At 33.5% G+C, this 19101-nt stretch overlaps 1 protein-coding gene across 2 annotated transcripts in view; it reads left to right on the top strand.

Annotated features, from left to right (window-relative positions):
* LOC111046140 (jmjC domain-containing histone demethylation protein 1) overlaps window positions 1-19101 on the top strand; it is a 95176-nt gene that overhangs the window by 22819 nt on the left and 53256 nt on the right. The window contains exon 1 of one of the 2 annotated variants that reach the window (XM_039442839.1): window positions 8703-8780. The exons of the other annotated variant lie outside the window; for it this stretch is intronic. Coding sequence (XP_039298773.1) covers window positions 8718-8780 — 63 coding nt within the window. The 5' untranslated portion in view covers window positions 8703-8717. Of the gene's footprint in view, window positions 1-8702; window positions 8781-19101 lie in introns of those variants that run through there. 2 annotated transcript variants of the gene reach the window in all.

The following is a 19101-nucleotide window of genomic DNA, read 5'->3' as shown; positions in this document are numbered from 1 at the left end:
AAAATCACTGGTTAGGATCAATGATCAATAATAGCATAAAATAAAATAAAATGTTTATTAATTCATCTTTCAAAAGGTTGGGGTCTGTTTTGAATAGGCCTACAAAGAAATCGAAACGTATTTTCACAAAATAGTTTAGAGAGCATGCTCATTTGAATTATCCCGCTGCAATCAGTTGTTTTCGTTTTGCTATAATGCCAACAATATAACAGCAAAATATTGTGAATTTCCCTCATGTTTACCACTTTGAGTCCTGGACTCAAATAAGTCGAGAACATTATAGACCCCGGAGTTTAGAAGATGAATCGTGACTCAGAAAGTCGATTTAGACCCGAGCGCTTATTTCAGTCCTGGACTCTGTAAGTCCAGAACTTATAGATCCCGAGCTCGGAAACCGCCCCTTAATGTTTGAAAACACGCTGGTGAGTTCTTATTTCTGATTTATTTTGGTTGTGATTTGCTTTTAATAGTTTATTCTTTTATTTTATTTTTGGCGTTTCTTTGTTGTTATGTTATCATATTATTTAGGCTACATAGAAATATAACATATTAAATATTAAAATAATAAAAGTATAAATGTTGTGAAAGTTTTCTACATAATTTCTATCTCAATTTGAAAAAAAACAGGAGTCTATTTCAACATTCACATATTTCATGATTCAAGATTCATTTTATTGTCAGAACACTTTAACTAATGCAAGACTTAGTCAACAATTCAATAATAAATTCCAAAATATAACAATAAACATTAATAGTCATATCTTAATATATACAAAAAATAATAAAAAACGGCAAATTTAATAAAATATGTGAATTGTGTGAAATTCATGTGAATGAAAGATAAGTGTATACAAGTCATATTACATATAACACGTACTAATTAGCGCTGTAAGCCAGAATGCAGAGTTTTGATTACGTCAACACGTGAGAGCTAGGGTAAAATCGAGTTAAAATCGTTCATCCGGATTATCAGTTATCCGGACACTGACACATCAATTAGTCCGGTGCTCTAATTCGTGCTCTATTGTAGTTAATATTACATCAGATATACTGATATCAGCTATCTTCAACGCACTTATGCCCGGTTGCAGAGTCGTCACTTAAAGTTAAAATCAGGCATTTAAATTATTTATGAAGCCATAACTCCACTTTTCGTTGCACAGATGTCAAAGTAAACTATAGCTCCCATAAAACTAAAAACCCCCAATTAGACATGATTTCTTTGCATAGTCGTCAGAAAAAGCTTATTTATGTCTCCAATAGCTAAAAACGGTCAGTTAAGTTATGGGCCCGAAGTCGTGATGTTAAATCCAATATCTAATCCCGCCAAATGCATTTTAGAGGTTGTGATAGCTTTTTTTGAAAGATGTTTACAAAAAACCATATGTATATAAGTAAATTATTTTTTGTCTGCCTATGTTTTTTTAAAATTGTTTATAACCTCCAAATCGCTAAATGTGGTGAGAAATCTCGCCAAAAGCCAAGTCTCGCCATATTGTTTATCAATTTTATGTGAGGTCTTTTAGGTCTGTTCACAGTGATGTCGATTGAAACTTTGCCCGATGTCAAGACATTGGTTGGATAGAAGCATGTACGGAAAAAAGTGAATAGAGCTGCAGTGTGATGTATGTGTGATGCTAATTCGAGATATAACTAAATGGGCTTCGGCAAACGACTGTGCAACGGCCAAGCATTCATGTCAGTGATTTCAAACTATGTCTCACATAGCTATGTTTGATTTTATGTAATGACTCGGCAACCGGGCATTAATAGACCTATTTGTATCACGGACCAACTTCACTGGAATTTCACTGGTTGGGCTGCCACTGTCATATTATTTATTAAATTATATTTTCACCATTTAAAAAAAATATCAAGTCCAACTTTGTACATGAATGTCATAATTTTTATGTTTTTAATGTATATGGCTATTGTCAATGCTTACTGTTGTTTATCCTGTGACAAATAATAAAATAAATTGAAAATTGAAGTTCAATCCAAACATGGAAATTACTATCAAGATTCAACAGAGAAAATCACAGCATTTTCATTAAAATGATTAAAGTAGCCCTATTATATAGGAAAAATAAATATTCTAGCAACAAAAGCGTTAATAGTATTTTTATAGGCAGATATTCAAGTTTCAACATTTTTTAACAAATGAAAATTAGGTAGAATATCGTAAAACATTTTCAACAAGAAGATGTAACTGTGCCTACACTGGTGATGAGCCTACATGACGTTGTCCAATCATAATCATGAAGTGAAGTGAACTATTAGAACATACTCGCTTGTGATTGGTTGAAGATTTCAGATTTAGTGGGAGAAACAGACGGTAGATGACAGCACTTACTACGTCATCCTGTCATAATTGTGTAAAATGGGTGTGAACGTTCAAAAGCCTACTTGCTTCTGATTGGTCGAAGCTGTTTGATGTAGTGGACACTAGATAGCTGCACTTACAATGTCATAAAATTACAGCACAATATTATCAGACTAAGAACCCGTACGAATTCATAACAGATAGATACATGGGCGTCCCCCTCAATATTTCAAAAATCAAAATTGTCTCCTGACAAAATATCTGGTACGAGGCATTAACATTTTATCCAGAGCCGACGAGTATTTAAGAAAATACTACGAATTATTGAGCTCTATTATATTTAATAAATATCTTGGCTTCTAGTCTAGTCGATGACTCATCCATATTTTGTACTAGCAGGTAACCCGTGCTCCGCAAGGGTCTATTTTAAAACTTGACGTAATGAAATATTGAAGAATTGAAAATAGGCCTGTAACCATCCCCGGTGATTTAAGAATCTATATGCAAAATTTCAAGTTAATCAGTCCAGTACTTCAGACGTGATGATGCGGCAAACATAATTTTTCTATCCCGTACGTGTATAAGCCAATATTCTTCCCTTTGCCTTCCGGTAGTCGCGTGTTGTATTTTTTACAACATCCAATTTTCCAAGTGTTATGTACTCTGTTTACTGTCAAAACATATTAATTAATTGTATAATTACTTTTCCCATCTTCTTGGATTATTTTACGCCTATGAACATTTGGATGATTACCATTTCATAGCCCAATAAGGTACATCAAGCAAAGCCATCAATTCTGTGTTATTGGTTCGTTTACAGTCCCCGTATAGATAGGGAGTCTTTCCCTATCTTATGCACAGTGCGACTTATGCACTGAGTCGCGTAAGCGTGAGTTGAGCTTAAGAGTATTGGAGTTAATGTGCTGTTCAAAGAAGAGGAAATACTTAAATTCATAATTGTAATGACTTTTTAAATAATTCGTGCAGTTGTCAAAGTATTGAACAAGTTTTCTCATATAAGTATCTGGGCGTCATTTTTGATTCTAGACTTAAGTGGATACAACATATTGACTTCCAATTGAAAACCTTACGTAAATATATATTTGCATTCAGGCAGCTTGGAGAAATTCTCAATTTTAACGAACTTAAAGTAGCTTATTTTGCCTTTGTACAGTCTCGCCTCTCATATGGCATCTTAGCATGGGGAGCAGCCTACCGCACCCATCTAAGAAGAATAGAAGTTATTCAAAAAGCAATCCTTAAAGCTGGCTTTCGTAGATGTCAAAGATATCCCTCATCTTTACTATTTCAGGAAATTAGAGTTTTAACTATGAAACAATTATACATAAAGGATTTACTCATTCATGTTTATAAACATTTTGGTTCAATTTTCCTGCCATCTTTACATTTTCATAACACGAGATATGCAGCCACAGTTGGGATCAGAACTATCCAGCTAACGAGATCCTTCTCAACAACAAATTGTTTCTTCTTATCCCAAGTAATATATTGTAATCTCAAGAGATTATTTCCGCAAAATAACATTTTTTCAGCTGCAAGTCTTGCAATTTTCAAAAAAAGATTGAAATATTGGTTGTTTGAGATATGTGATGAGGAGGCTGTGGCTCTGGTCTTGGCGGGCGGCGGACTCACCTGACTTCACAATTAACATGACTTCTACTGACTCTATATCAATACCGACTGACTTTACCATACAGACTGGCTATATACGTTACAGACGGACATAACAATATAGAATGACTTTCTACAATACGAAATTATGACAATCATTTGAATGAAATTACCCTCATCTATTAAATCCATTTAGGTTCTCCTTCTTCTTCCCCTTCATAAGATTCACTCTACTTGAAATACCAACTCGAGTCTACGCACAGGCCACAGTGCCCATGTAGGCTCATTCCATAATGTATAATATGAAACCCTAATCTAAGTACTTAATATTTTCTATTTTATATTTCATATTATTTATCATTTTTGTACTTGCTGTATTGTGGAATAAAGAAGATTCTTGATTGATTGATTGATTGATTGATTGACTTAGGCTCAACTCACACTGGCTCGACTAAAATCGTACGACTCCAGTCGAGGAGACTCTAGTCTCTCAACCTTAAGACTTTCTTGCTCATTGTCGCTACTTCAGTTCCATGCTACTCCATTTTCTAACCTTACTTTATTAAAAATATAAGATCTAATTCGTCACTACTTAGCATGTAACAAATTTTATGATAATTATGAATATATTGTCTAATATAATTCTTATTATTGTCATATCTAAACATGATAAAACATTACTTTCATAAAACATAACTTCACTTTCATTAAAAATGCATGGTACTATGCAACTCAAGTCGAGGCTCGACCAACATGTAGCGTCGACGCTCGACTCAGTCTCACAGTCGTGAGGACGCGGAGCCTAGAATCAACTGGTCTGAGTGTCACCATTTGGAAACACATGCTGCGTCAAGAAGAGACTGCGACTAGAGCCGCAGTCTCTTCTCGACTTGGGTCGCGTAAGTGTGAGTTGAGCCTTAACAGATGGAAAGAGTATTTCGGTCTCCTGAACAAGGAGAGATGGGTAGATGATTGAAGAAAACGACGTGTCACAGGAGACTGCAGTAGACAGGCCATCCTCCCATGAAATAGTGGATGCCATAAAGAAAATTAAAAATGGAAAAGCCCCGGTGATAAGAATCTGAGTACCGAATTGATCAAATATAGAGGAGAATGACTCGAACAGAAACATTACAAATTAATTTGTATGATATGGGAGCAAGAGATCATGCCAGAGAGCTGGAAAAAAAGGAATAATATGCCCCATTTAAAAAAAAGATACGAATTATAATGCGAGAAGTACAGAGTCAAAACTCTACTTAGAGTATGTTACAAAATATTCTCCAGTATTTTGAACGAAAGATTAAAGCCTCTAATTGGCACCTTAATATGGGAGTACCAATGTGGTTTTCGGGCAGGAAGGGCTACTACTGACCAGTTATTTATAATGAGGCATGTAGCTGAGAAGATGTACAGACATGGGATAGTTTTGCATATTCTCTTTGTGGACTTCAAACAGGCATTTGATAGTGTTGACAGATTCGTGTTAGGGCAAGTTCTGAAAAAATTCAAGATCCCAGCAAAGCTAGGGAGATTGGTGAAGATGACACTGAATGAGACAAATGCCACTGTAAAGTTTGGAGGTAAATGTTGCCAGCCTTTCATGTTCAGCACAGGTGTGAAACAAGGAGATGGACTTTCAGCTGCATAATTCATCATTGCACTGCATAGCATAATTGAAAAGATAGACCTTAAATGGCACATATTTAACAAGACTTGGCAACTATGTGTATTTGCGGATTACATCGCAATAGCAAGGACACCATCCGGGAGGTTTACAATGTGATAAAAGAAGAAGAGAAGAAGATTGGACTGAAAGTGAATTAAGGTAAAGCCATGTACCTCAGAATTGCACCAGGATAATCTAGACGTGTACCTCAGAAATTAATTGTGGAAGACAAAAAGTTTGAAGGAGTGAAAAACTTCAGCTACTTCGGTGTAGAAATGAACTGCGATAATGACTTGTCTGAGAGTATAAAGAAGAGGATACTAGGAGGAAACAAAGCCTATTTTTTACAGATGGAAATTATTTTTTATTACAAATAAAATTATAAACAAATTAAAAACAGCATTTAATTTGGATTTTCGTTTAATAATAATGAAGCCTATTTTGCAAATAAAAAATTTTTAATTAGCAAGTTGATTTCCAGAAGAACCAAACCAAGTTTGATACGTCTCATAATAGCATATGGATCGGAAGTTTGGACAATAACATAAAAAAATGCAGAACAGCTCAGGGTCGCTGAGAGAAAATTGTCGGAACCATTATGGGACCAGTAAGAGATGGTGAGATATGGCGAAGAAAGAAATACAGCGAAATAAGTGAAGGCTTGGGAAAAGAGGACATTGCACTATTTATCAAGTTGAAGAGACTCAGGAGGCTGGGCACGTCGAAAGGATGGAGAGCACAAGGTTGCCAAGAATTGTTTACAAGGAGCGGCTATTTGCTAGAGGAAGACGAGGCAGACCAAAGAAAAGATGGCTTGAGCACGTGCAAGAAGATCTGCGTGTCATGGGAAGGAGAGGATTGAGAACAGGAGTGGTGGATAGGGATTGGTGGAGAGGCTTGGTGATGGAGGCCAAGGTTCACGACGGACTGTAGTGTCGCATAGTAGAAAGTAAGGCTTTATGTTGTATAAAAAAACCTGATCTATAAAATTTTAGTTTGTGGTCTGCGTCATACTATAAATTCTATGGTCTGATTACTCTACTAATTACAATGTGAATCTGTACTTTTTGGATATTGAACCTTGGAAATTATTTGGAAGTGGTTGCCCTCGTAGGCTGAATAGATTAGTTGAGCATGAGCTGTCGGTTCTCTATTTGTATGGGTGTCTGCTCTTGAGCAGCTCCGCTATCATTCGAAAACAACCATACATATCAATGAAAACCACATTCGTATCAACAGCTCCGCTAACATAACCACATCTGTAAGAGATGGTTATGTGGGAGAGAGGGCCGGATGCGCCCTAACTTCGCCCTCCATGTTAAAATAAAGCAAGTCTATCTATCCGTATCTAAACCAATTGCCGGTGGTTCGGTACCCACCTAAAAATGTAGGTCCTCTTCATTTCATTTGATTTCAAATCGCCACCTACATCATTATGATAAGGGGCAAGTCATAAATAATTTCTTATTCTTGAACATGCTTCGCTGGGAATTCATTTATTTTTTAATCATTCAGAATAACACAACTTAAAACTTATGAATTCATTCATAAGGAGTACAACATTTATTATAATCAGTAAAAAAAATAAATAATAAAGACTGATCAGGATCATCCGATCATCCCCCTGAAGACGAACGTACACAGACAGAACAGGTGAACAGACAGACGAAGAAAATATCAAACGTCTGCACGCAGACCTGGGCAGACACATGCAGACAGACGGATGTTTGTGTGCGTTTCAACACTTGAACACCTAGAGAGGGATTTTTTCTTCATCTGGCTGCATACGCCCATCTGTGTGTTACTGTGTGTGTTTTCCTTAATACCTTAATACAAGCTCATGTGAATATCATCCTCAGAAAAATTATTACAAAATTATCTAAATCTCTCTATTTCATTATCGAAATGAGAGAGAAACATTTTTGGGTTAATCTTGTTGATTATCTCCCAATCATTTATTTGATATTGTGATTATTTGAATGGAATGAATAAATTAAATATTAGTCCGGTTTCTTCATTCTTTGGTTAACAGCCGTTGGACTGGTTTATAGGGCTTATTAGATTCGATTTATCTAATTAATAAAAACAGTATAAAACTTGTAGTACCCTTCTATTAAAACATTTTAATGACCACTTTCGGCCTACTTTGGCCATTTTCAAGTTGAAATATTAAACATTTTAACAAAAATGACCAAAGTAGGTCTAAACTAGTCATTAAAATGTTTTAATAAAAGGGTACTACAAGTTTTATATTGTTTTTATTAATTTGAATAAAGTAGCCCATAATTATAAATGAAGTGAATTTTGATTTATCTAATAGAGATTTAATGGTAGATAAAAGGATTAATAAGTAGGCTATCCCAGAAACCGGGCTTCAATCAATCTATTTTTACATAACATTACAAAACTTGTACAAAATACTTTGGTTACAACACAATATTATAAAGGTAAATTACAGTATGTTTCACATTGTAACATAATATTGAAAAGTGGAAACTTCAAGAAGACTAATATGTCTGTGAATGGGGAGAGATGTTTAATTATTTCTCCTCTCCTACAAACAAGCTCATGTAGACTTATCCTCAACAAACTAAACTCAAATATTTAGATTCAGACGTGTAATCAGTCTTTATTAGTGCTTGAAAAGATACCAGTGAATATGTTTCATGTACATGGCACTCTATCCTAATGTTTAGTGTTATCTATTATTTTATGTAAAATAATTATTATTTATTTTATGTTAAACTCTAATATTCAGTAAAATATAATTCCATAACACCCTTTTTTTAAAACTTTTCAATATAAATAATAGTTACGGAATGCTCAATCAGTTTTCAAGTTTTTCTCAAACGCAAAATCCCCTTCTGATATTCAGATTCAGACGTGTAATCAGTGTTCATTGGTGCTTGTAGAGATGAGAGTGAATATGTTCCACGTACAAGCCACTCTTAATGTTTAGTGTTGTCGAAAGCATCTGATCGATAATTGGTGCGTATCTGACGCTACAGAGCAGCTCTGTCGGTAGCTGATGGGATTGGGGGTTGATTTTGCTCGGAACGAGCCCTGCTGCTCTAGAGAGCCCAGTGCAATAAAATGGCGGCAAAAAGTAAGTGTAATCGAGTCGAGCTGCCAGACAGTAACTACATACCGCGCTCGGTACGTATTTCTTTTGATTGGTGTTGCTTGCCTAGCCCTTCTAGTACTACCCCAAGGCTACTGCCCTCTGCTCTCCTCTGTACTTTGCAGCCAGGCTACCCTCGGAGCACATTATCAGTCTAGTTCCCCTACCGATTTTCTTGATAGCAGACTCCCTGCTCCTCTCCTATCGCGCATTATCTCAGTCAATCTTTGACAGTGCATTCAATAAGCCATATTCATCCCCGGTTCGTGATTTTTTCATCCGGTTCGTGCGGTTCATTGCCACAAATAATTGATAATTTGAATAATAATTTCCCTAGAAACGAAAAATGCGACAAAATATAAAAATTGTTATCTATTTCTATTTAAATTGATATTGTTCAAACAATAATGGTGAAGTTTCCCTAGGTAACAAAAATGCGACAGAATATAAAAAAAATATTGTTTGATTTTTGTTATGTATTTCTATTTAGAATCAATATTGTTCAAACAATTTATTGGTATTTGCAAATAGAAAAATAACTAGTAGGCCTACCCTTTTTCGATTTTTGTTATCAATTTATTTTTAGAATAAATATTGTTCAAACAATTGATTGATATTTGAATATAGAAAAATAACTTGTAGGCCCACCCTTGCTCGATTTTTGTTATCTATTTCTATTTAGAATTGATATTGTTCAAATAATAATGATGAAGTTACCCCAGGTAACAAAAATGCGACAAAATATAAAAATAATTGTTCGATTCTTGTTGTATTTCTAATTAGAATATTGATATTGTTCAAACAATTGATTGGTATTAGAATATAGAAAAATAACTAGTAGGCCTACCCTTGTTCGATTTTTGTTATCAATTTCTTTTTAGAATATTGATATTGTTCAAGCAATTTATTGATATTTGAATATAGAAAAATAACTAGTAGGCCTACCCTTGTTCGATTTTTGTTATCTATTTCTATTTAGAATTGATATTGTTCAAATAATAATGATGAAGATTCTCCAGGTAACAAAATATAAAAATTATTGTTCGATTTTTGTTATCTATTTCTATTTAGAATCAATATTGTTCAAAAAATTGATTGATATTTGAATATAGAAAAATAACTAGTAGGCCTACCCTTGTATTATTTTTTTAATCATACTCGACTAGCTTCGACATTTATGCATGCTCAAGTGTTTTTCAAATCTGATTGATTGACGTTTGATCCGATTCTCTGCCTCGACACTGCCTTCTTCAGAGGATAGCTGATACCGGTATATCTGATTTAATATTAACTGTTCATTTTTGTTTAAAATAATCTATTATATTTCATTCGTCAAGAACATATATTTTTCAATGATATATTAATTCATTTTTATAATTGAGATTAAATATCTTGCTAATTCATTATTTTTCATAATGGTGTCCAAAGTTCTTTGGACTTTTTATTTGATTAGTAATAATAATTATTATCTTTCAAAACTTCAAATTCTAAATAAATGTTTTTTTGATGAGTTGATTGGATTAATATCAAATAAGGAGTTTCAGAGAATGAACAATTGAAATAGGATGCTGAGTTCCAAATTTTGAACAGATGATTATGAAATTATGTCAATTTATTTAGAATTATACGAGAAAATTGAAATATTTTGGATGCGAGAAAAAGTAATCTTATTTTATTCCCACACAAGGAGAATGTGTTGCCGATTCTCTGCCTCGACACTGTCTTCTATAGAGGATAGCTGATACCAGTATATCTGATTTGATATTAATTGTTCATTCTTGTTTTAAATAATAAATTATATTCCATTCGTCAAGAACATATATTTCCCAATGATATATTAATAAATTTTCATAATTGAGATTAAATATTTTGCCAATTGATTATAATTCTATATTGTTAAAAAAACTATCTGGTAACTTTGCGTTGTTAGAAAAGGATAACGCTATCTGATTTGTTGAATGATAGAAAAGGATAGCAACACCATCTGTAATCAAATACTGCCATTATAATGTGGACTCCACTATAGGTACACCGATTTAGTTGTTGAAAGATTTTTTTTCCACAGGAATATCTATCATTATCTATAAAATATTTGTCATTTTTGACATAAATACAGAAAATTAATGTTGTCATTTAAATCAGATATACTGGTATCAGCTATCCTCTATAGAAGGCAGTGTCGAGGCAGAGAATCGGCAACACATTCTCCTTGTGTGGGAATAAAATAAGATTAATTTTTCTCGCATCCAAAATATTTAAATTTTCTCGTATAATTCTAAATAAATCGACATAATTTTATAATCATCTGATCAAAATTTGGAACTCAGCATCCTATTTCAATTGTTCATTCTCTGAAACTCCTTATTTGTCATTTTTGACATAAATACAGAAAATTAATGTTCCTTTACTGAGTAGTGCTACAAAAGATTTATTTGAAGAATATGAACAAATCAAAATAATCACGAGGTGATTCATCTAAGTACAATATGGTGCCAATCATATTACTTACGAAATTTACATATATTACACTTTTCTATGATTGTAATTACTATCTATATTAAGTGCTAAAATAGTTGTTCCTTGTTGATTGAGAAATAGGTGACAATATTAACTTTATTTCAAAAACTCTGTCAAGTAAGAAGTCATCAAGAAATAGAAAAAATACTGAATCGATGTTTGTGAAGATTCAACACCATAATTTTCATTATTAGATAAAGATGTATAAATTGAATTGAACCTTCTTGTATCTACTGATTCTCTAGGAAAGAATGCTAAACTCTCGCCGATATTATCTCTTCATTTCACTTCTATTATCATCATCAGAAGATTTATAAACTGAATTGAGCCTTTTTGTATCTACGGTTTGGAAACCGCTTCTTGAGCATTACTTCTATCTGGAAAACTCATTTAGTACGATTGGCCTCCTCATCAGAATTGCATCATCAGGATTATCGGCTTGAGTTTACATTGAAATTAGGAACATATGGCATACTCTAAACATAACTTTTCTACTTTAAGATATTTAAACTTTTGAATATAGGTGTGCCTAATATTATAGATGCGAAAATCTTATCCTAGACCTCAGTATTGCTCCGTCTGTGTTATGAATTGTATTATCTCAGTGTGATTATAATCATTTAATTTATTTATTTATCATTTACAATCAACTTAAGGACAAAGAAACAGACTACAGTCCAAAACTTCTTTTCATCCCAATTTCATAAAATAAATTGTCCAAATAAATTCTGCTGCCTTCCAATGCTATTTGGGTTCAGACCGGGAGAGTTGTAGTTTTATAGATTTTCGGGAACTTTAAAGGTTGTAGCATTGAGAAATGATAGTATAAAGTTGTAAGATTCCAAAAACATAAATTCTGAAATATAAGGTTGTAACAACTTGAGGTCGGAATGTTCAATATACCTACAGAGTGAGTCATATGTATGGGAACCCTTCAGTAAGTTGGAGACTGTTGTAGATTTATAATAGTGTAACACTCAAGATTAGTTATTGGTCGAATTCTTTACCTTTTGACGTACAACTGGATATCAACCCTACTTGAGGGGGCGAATTAGGGGTTGTAACTCAAATATTAAATGTAAACACCCATTGTGTGGTACATTATTTTAAAGGCCTTTTCAAAACAAAAAAGATGGCATCGATAAAAATGTTCTATGATACTTGTATCCAAAATAGCGACTGATTGAAGTTTTAGTTTTTAAAAAAATGAGGGGTTGTAACTCAAGTATTTTGAATGTAAACACCCATTGTATGATACATTATTTTAAAGGCCTTTTCAAAACGAGAAAGATGACACAATTAAAAATGTTCTATGATACTTGTATCCAAAATAGCTGCTGATTGAACTTTATCAATTATTTCTTTAAAAACTAAAACTTCAATCAGCTGCCATTTTGGATAAAAGTATCATAGAACATTTTTATTGATGTAATCTTTCTTGTTTTAGAAAGGCCTTAAAATGAGTACCACACAATGGTTGTTAACGTTTAAAATATTTGAGTTACAACCCCTTATTTCCTTAAAAACTAAAACTTCAATCAGCCACCATTTTGGATACAAGTATCATAGAAACTTTTTATTGATGTAATCTTTCTTGTTTTAGAAAGGCCTTAAAATGAGTACCACACAATGGTTGTTAACGTTTAAAATATTTGAGTTACAACCCCTTATTTCCTTAAAAACTAAAACTTCAATCAGCCACCATTTTGGATACAAGTATCATAGAAACTTTTTATTGATGCCATCTTTCTCGTTTTGAAAAGGCCTTTAAAATGATGTAACACACAATGGGTGTTTACATTTAAAATATTTGAGTTACACTCTAAGTACCACTAAGTCACCCCCTTACGAGGGTTTGAAATTCAGTTGTACGTCAAAAGGTAGAGTATTCGACCAATAACTTATCCTGAAAGTTACAGTATTATATCTATAATACTCAAAAAACTCAATTTAAAAACTCAAATTTCAATCAGCCGCCATTTTGAATGAAAGTATCATGGAACATTTCTATTGATGTCATATTTCTAGTTTTGAGAAGGCCTCCAAAATGATGCATCACGACAAGGGGTGTTTACGTTCAAAATATTAAAGTTACAACCCCTCATTTCTTCAAAAACTAAAACTTCAATCAGCCGCCATCTTGGATACAAGTATCATAGATAATTTTTGTCGATGCCATCTTTCTTGTTTCAAAAAGCCCTTTGAGATGATGTACCACACAATGGGTGTTTACATATTTTAAAATATGCGAGTTACAATTCCTAAGTCATCCCGTTATGAGGGGTTGTAATTCAGCTGTACGTCAAAAGGTAGAGTATTTGACCAATAACTTATCCTGAAAGTTACAGTATTATATCTACAACAGTCTCCAATTTATTGGAGGGTTCCCATACATATGACTCACTCTGTATATATATCTACTACAATATCACCTTCTATACAGAATAGAGGAAAGATAGCATAAGAAGATATCCCATGGTATAGGTCGTTCATGTTCCAAATTTGAAGCTGATTTTTTGTCAACTCAAGCCGTTTACTGTCTATTATTACTGTTTTGGCCGGGTGAGAGTGAAGAACGGCACAGTATTGATTGATTGATTGAGTACTTTATTTATGTAGATTACAATATACTGGCTTATACACTTATATACAATAGCTTACAATACAGCAAAATTATAGATGAATTTATATAATATAGACTAAGAAAATAATTATTGAACTGTATATGATATGAAAAAGTAATTTGTAATATAATAACTATAGATATTATATTGTTATGCATCTACATAAATTGGCGGAGCTTTGGACATATCAATGTCCATTCTTCGGAAAGAATATTAAAAATATCCTCCCCACTAACTCTCTACCAAAACAGTATGAGAGACTAACAGCATCATATAGCTTCACCAAAAACAACTAAGCTTGAGTTTTAAAATTTGGAACATAAACGCCCTATACCATGGGATATCTTCTTATGCAAAATTTTTTCTATTGTTGTAGTGAAAGTGATGTTTGGGTTGATATCTGTTTTGAATAATACGACCTGAAGTTGTTACAACCTTATATTTCAAAACACGTTTTTAGAAACCTTAGAACTCTTGGGGATGGTGAGATTTTCCTGAACCAAAAATATATCCTGAAATAAAACACAAATAGAAATTGTCAACCACTTTTTATTGGTTGACAATTTCGATTTGTGTTTTCATTATGGGAAAGTACCACAACATCACTCACAACACAACTGTAAAGAAAAATATATCCTTTTGATTGACGAGATATTTACAGTTGAAAATAGATTCTTCTTAATTTGAATCCCTGTGAAGCCTGTTCCTTTTCTCATAAGGTTCGTACAGACTTATGCGCCAAGAACACGCACATTTCAGTTTTCATCAGCTGATGCTATTCTTATGATATATGTATTTGTACAGAAACAGTAAGATACAGATATAATAAACATAGAATCAGCTGACGAAAAGCAAAATGCGCGTATGTCTGTACACACCTATATACACCAAATATGTTGCATACATTGTTTGTGGAAACATTCTTAAATTCAACAAACTTTTGCCGTTTCTTCTTCATTTTTATAAATGAATTTTAGGGAATGAATATAGCTTAATTATAACTTTGATTGATCATGCATTTCAAACAATACATTTCATGCATTACTAACTTCTTCACTTCAAGGATTAGGTCCATTGATTATAACCTGTTCCGGAAAAATTTTTAATTTAACCGGTTTAAATTTTAACCGTGATTAATTCCATGAGAACCAATCAGAGAAGGCGTTTTTGAATAGACGGCTTCTCTGATTGGTTCTCGTGGAATTAATCACGGTTAAAATTTAACTGGCTTTTGAGCAACTGGTACTTGGTCTATTGATTATCAACCTGTTCCGGTACCTATCTTTTCCTCGGCCTTCCTACATCTCTTTCCCCAGTTGGTGCATAATATTGGGCTTCAAAAGGAATTCTTCCTGAAGGCATCCTAATCAAATGACTGCACCAGTTTCTTCTATTCTTCCAGTGCTGAAATGAGATTTTTAAGGCTTTGCAAAGGCTAAAAAAAAACTTTCCACTGGTGATATTTTTCATAGTTTTTCGATTTGTATATCATCGAGCTATCAAAATGAAAAAGTTTTCTCAGGAAAACATTTTTTTCCGATCATTACTTTTTGAGATATGAGCGCCTGAAGTTTGAATTTTTGGGACAGAACATTTCAAATTTGGTATGAGATAAATCCATAAGATTCAGAGGATAAATTCATCATGGTATTGTTGATTCTATAAAACAAAAGTTTTTTTGAAAATATTAATTTTTGAGGAAGTTATTCAATTTACTAAAAATGAGCAAAAATAACTCAAAAAAGTTATTTTTGGTAAATTGAATAACTTTATCAAAAATTGATATTTTCAGGAATTTTTTGTTTTATTGAATCATCAATACCATGAAGAATTTATCCACTAAATCTCATGCATTTATTTCTTACCGAATTTGAAATATTCTGTCCCAAAAATTTGAACTTCAGGTGCTCATATCTCAAAAAGTAATGATCGGAAAAAATGTTTTCCTGAGAAAACTGTTTCATTTTGATAGCTCGATGATATACAAATCGAAAAACTATGAATAATATCACCAGAAGAAAGTTTATGTTTAGCCTTTGCACAGCCTTAAGGAGTGTGTTCGGCTGCACCAGGGCAGATAGGCTCAGAAATAATGAAATAAGAACGGCTTTGTCTGTAAGACCAGTACACCAAAGGATTACTCCAAATAGAAGAAACTGGTGAAGTCATTTGAATGCCTTCAGGAAGAATTCTTTTGAAGACCAATATTATGCACCAACTGGGAAAAGAGATTTAGGAAGGCCGAGGAAAAGATGGGTACCAGAACAGGTTAATAATCAATAGACCAAGTGCCAGTTGCACAAAAGCCGGTTAAATTTCAACCGTGATTATTTCCACGAGAACCAATCAGAGAAGCCGTCTATTCAAAAACGCTTTCTTTGATTGGTTCTCGTGGAATTAAGGCTGTGCAAAGGCTAAAAACTTTTCACTACTGATATTTTTAAAGGTTTTCGATTTGTATATCATCAAGCTATCAAAATGAAATAGTTTTTTCAGGTGAACAATTTTTTTCCGATCATTACTTTTTGAGATATGAGAACCTAAAGTTTAAATTTTTGGGACAGAACATTTCAAATTCGGTAAGAGATAAATTCATGAGATTCAGAGGATAGATTCTTCATGGTATTGTTTCTGTACCGGGTAAATTTTTGTTCTACTGTTCAACTAGATCATGAAGAATCTATCCTCTGAATCTCATGGATTTATCTCTTACCGAATTTGAAATGCTCTGTCCCAAAAATTTAAACTTTAGGCGCTCATATCTCAAAAAGTAATGATCGGAAAAAATTATTTTCCTGAGAAAACTTTCTCATTTTGATAGCTTGATGATATACAAATCGGAAAACTTTGAAAAATATCAGCAGTAGAAAATTTATTTTTAGTCTTTGCACAGCCTAAAAATTTACCGGCTTTTGTGCAACCGGCAAATCTATTCAAAAACGCCTTCTCTGATTGGTTATCGTGTAATTAATCAAGGTTGAAATTTAACCGGCTTTTGTGCAACCGGGCCCTTATCCTTGAAGTGAAGAAGAAGACATTTCAAACAAATTTAGCCTATTTCAAACAAAAATTAATATTGGATAAATGTTCACCAAGCATACCTTTTTTTAAGAATTCAGCGATAGATTTTTTTCCAATTTAGTCAGCCTTAACTTTGTGGAAGTCTTTCATAGCAGTAACGCCTACACTCAACTGAGAAACTAGTTTAATAAGGTGCTAGGATCTTTGGGACCAATACATTTTGGGACTAAAGGGTTCCGGGTTCCGACATAAGAGAGGATGGGTCTTCCCAGTTAGAATCAGGTGTATCCAAAAGGTGGTTGGACATTGTTCTTCAACACAAAGGCGTTGAACACATAGAATTAGCAAATCAGTTGCAGGCCTATTCAACTACATATATATCTACATTTATCCAATATATTTTATTTATTTATTTATTCAGATTTTAAAGTTGAATTATAATTTCCGCTACTTGATCAGGAAAATATGAATTTCTAGCTTATATTAGACCAAGAAACATAGATCAATTAACATATTAGAAAATACGCCTTCTCAAGATATCTGATGAAAGAAGATTGTTTATCTACTCAGTACACAGAAATATTTCTAAACATGAGTATAAGTTTGTATGGTTATACCCCAATGAGTATACTTATACCCAACACATATCATTTATAGTGGGGTGTATATTCATTCATTGAATTATCTATGCCTATTAAGAAATTATTCAATGCATACCGGTACAACTTCATTGTTCTAATTGTATTTAATGTTATAATATTCTAATTTGTATTGTAATGGTTTTTGATGAATAAACTTTGATTTGATTTTGATTTGGTTTCCATTAACTTTCCGGTAGTCGCGCCCTACTCAATTACACGAGCAGTCGCGTATTGTATTTTGTACAACATCCAATTTTCCAAGTGTTATGTACTCTACTGTCAAAACATACTAATTAATTGTATAATTACTTTTTCCATCTTCTTGGATTATTTTACGCCTATGGACATTTTTTGGATGATGACCATTTCATAGCCCAATAAGGTACATCAAGCAAAGCCATCAATTCTGTGTTATTGGTTTGTTTACAGTCCCCGTATACAGTCTTTCCCTATCTTATGCACTGTCGCGACTAAATGGCACCTAAAGACTGAACCATTGCTCGGTTGATACTGCAACTCAGTGGAGTGATGGGGAGATAGTTTTGGAATGCATAGGTGACTCATTCACCGACACCACCCCATTCAATAGTTTTGTACAGCAAAAAACTGACACTGTTGTACTTTATACAACAGCGCGACTGCCGTAAGGTTAAGTGACGGAATCGTGTGAACCTGTTGGAAGGACCGACTATTGTTTGCTAATCAATTCGCAGGTAGAAACCCCAGACTTAGTCCCAAAATTCCTGTTTTTCCTAGTTGGTCCCAAAGTTCCGGTCACCCTTAATAACAGACTCACCACGGTCCAATCGTTGTAACACATCAAGTTTTTGTTGAAGTGAAAGACCAACTCGTTTAAGTTTTTCAGTTGCCATTGTCACACACTATAACCTCAAACCTAAAAACGTCACACTCCGTAGACTGTTATGGGAAAAATCGTGAACAATATAATACTATATTATACCAGAGTGTACAATATTGTACTGTAGGCTACTATATTGTACTAAATAATATAATACTATATTGAAGTTTACACACAAACTGACATTCCATATCAACGATCACGGCTATACAATAGCTACAACTGACAGAGTGACAGTAGCTGCATAGTATCGATGAGTCACTTTCTTTCAAGTTTGTGCAGGCACGCGAGTTAACATTAGTCAGACGAACGGTCGGACACTAGGTCACTAGTCGGATACTAGGTTGGAAATCGGTTTGACTCTAGGTCGGATATCGGTCGGACACTAGGTCGGATATCAGTGGGGGTCGGATATGAGAGGTTCTACTGTATATTTATACAAGAACATTTTACATTATGGCTGTGCAAAAGCTAATAATCAACTTTCTACTGGTGATATTTTTCAAAGTTTTTCGATTTGTAAATCATGAAGCTATCAAAATGAAAAAGTTTTCTCAGGAAAACATTTTTCTCCGATCATTACTTTTTGAGATATGAGCGCCTAAAGTTTACATTTTTGGGACAGAACATTTCAAATTCGGTAAGAGATAAATCCATGAGATTCAGAGGATAGATTCTTCATGGTAATTTTTAT

Source organism: Nilaparvata lugens, chromosome X, assembly GCF_014356525.2.
Source record: "Nilaparvata lugens isolate BPH chromosome X, ASM1435652v1, whole genome shotgun sequence".
NCBI classification, from domain to species: Eukaryota; Metazoa; Arthropoda; class Insecta; order Hemiptera; family Delphacidae; genus Nilaparvata; species Nilaparvata lugens.
Note: the sequence above shows the minus strand (reverse complement) of the source record. Positions and strands in the feature narration are given on the sequence as shown.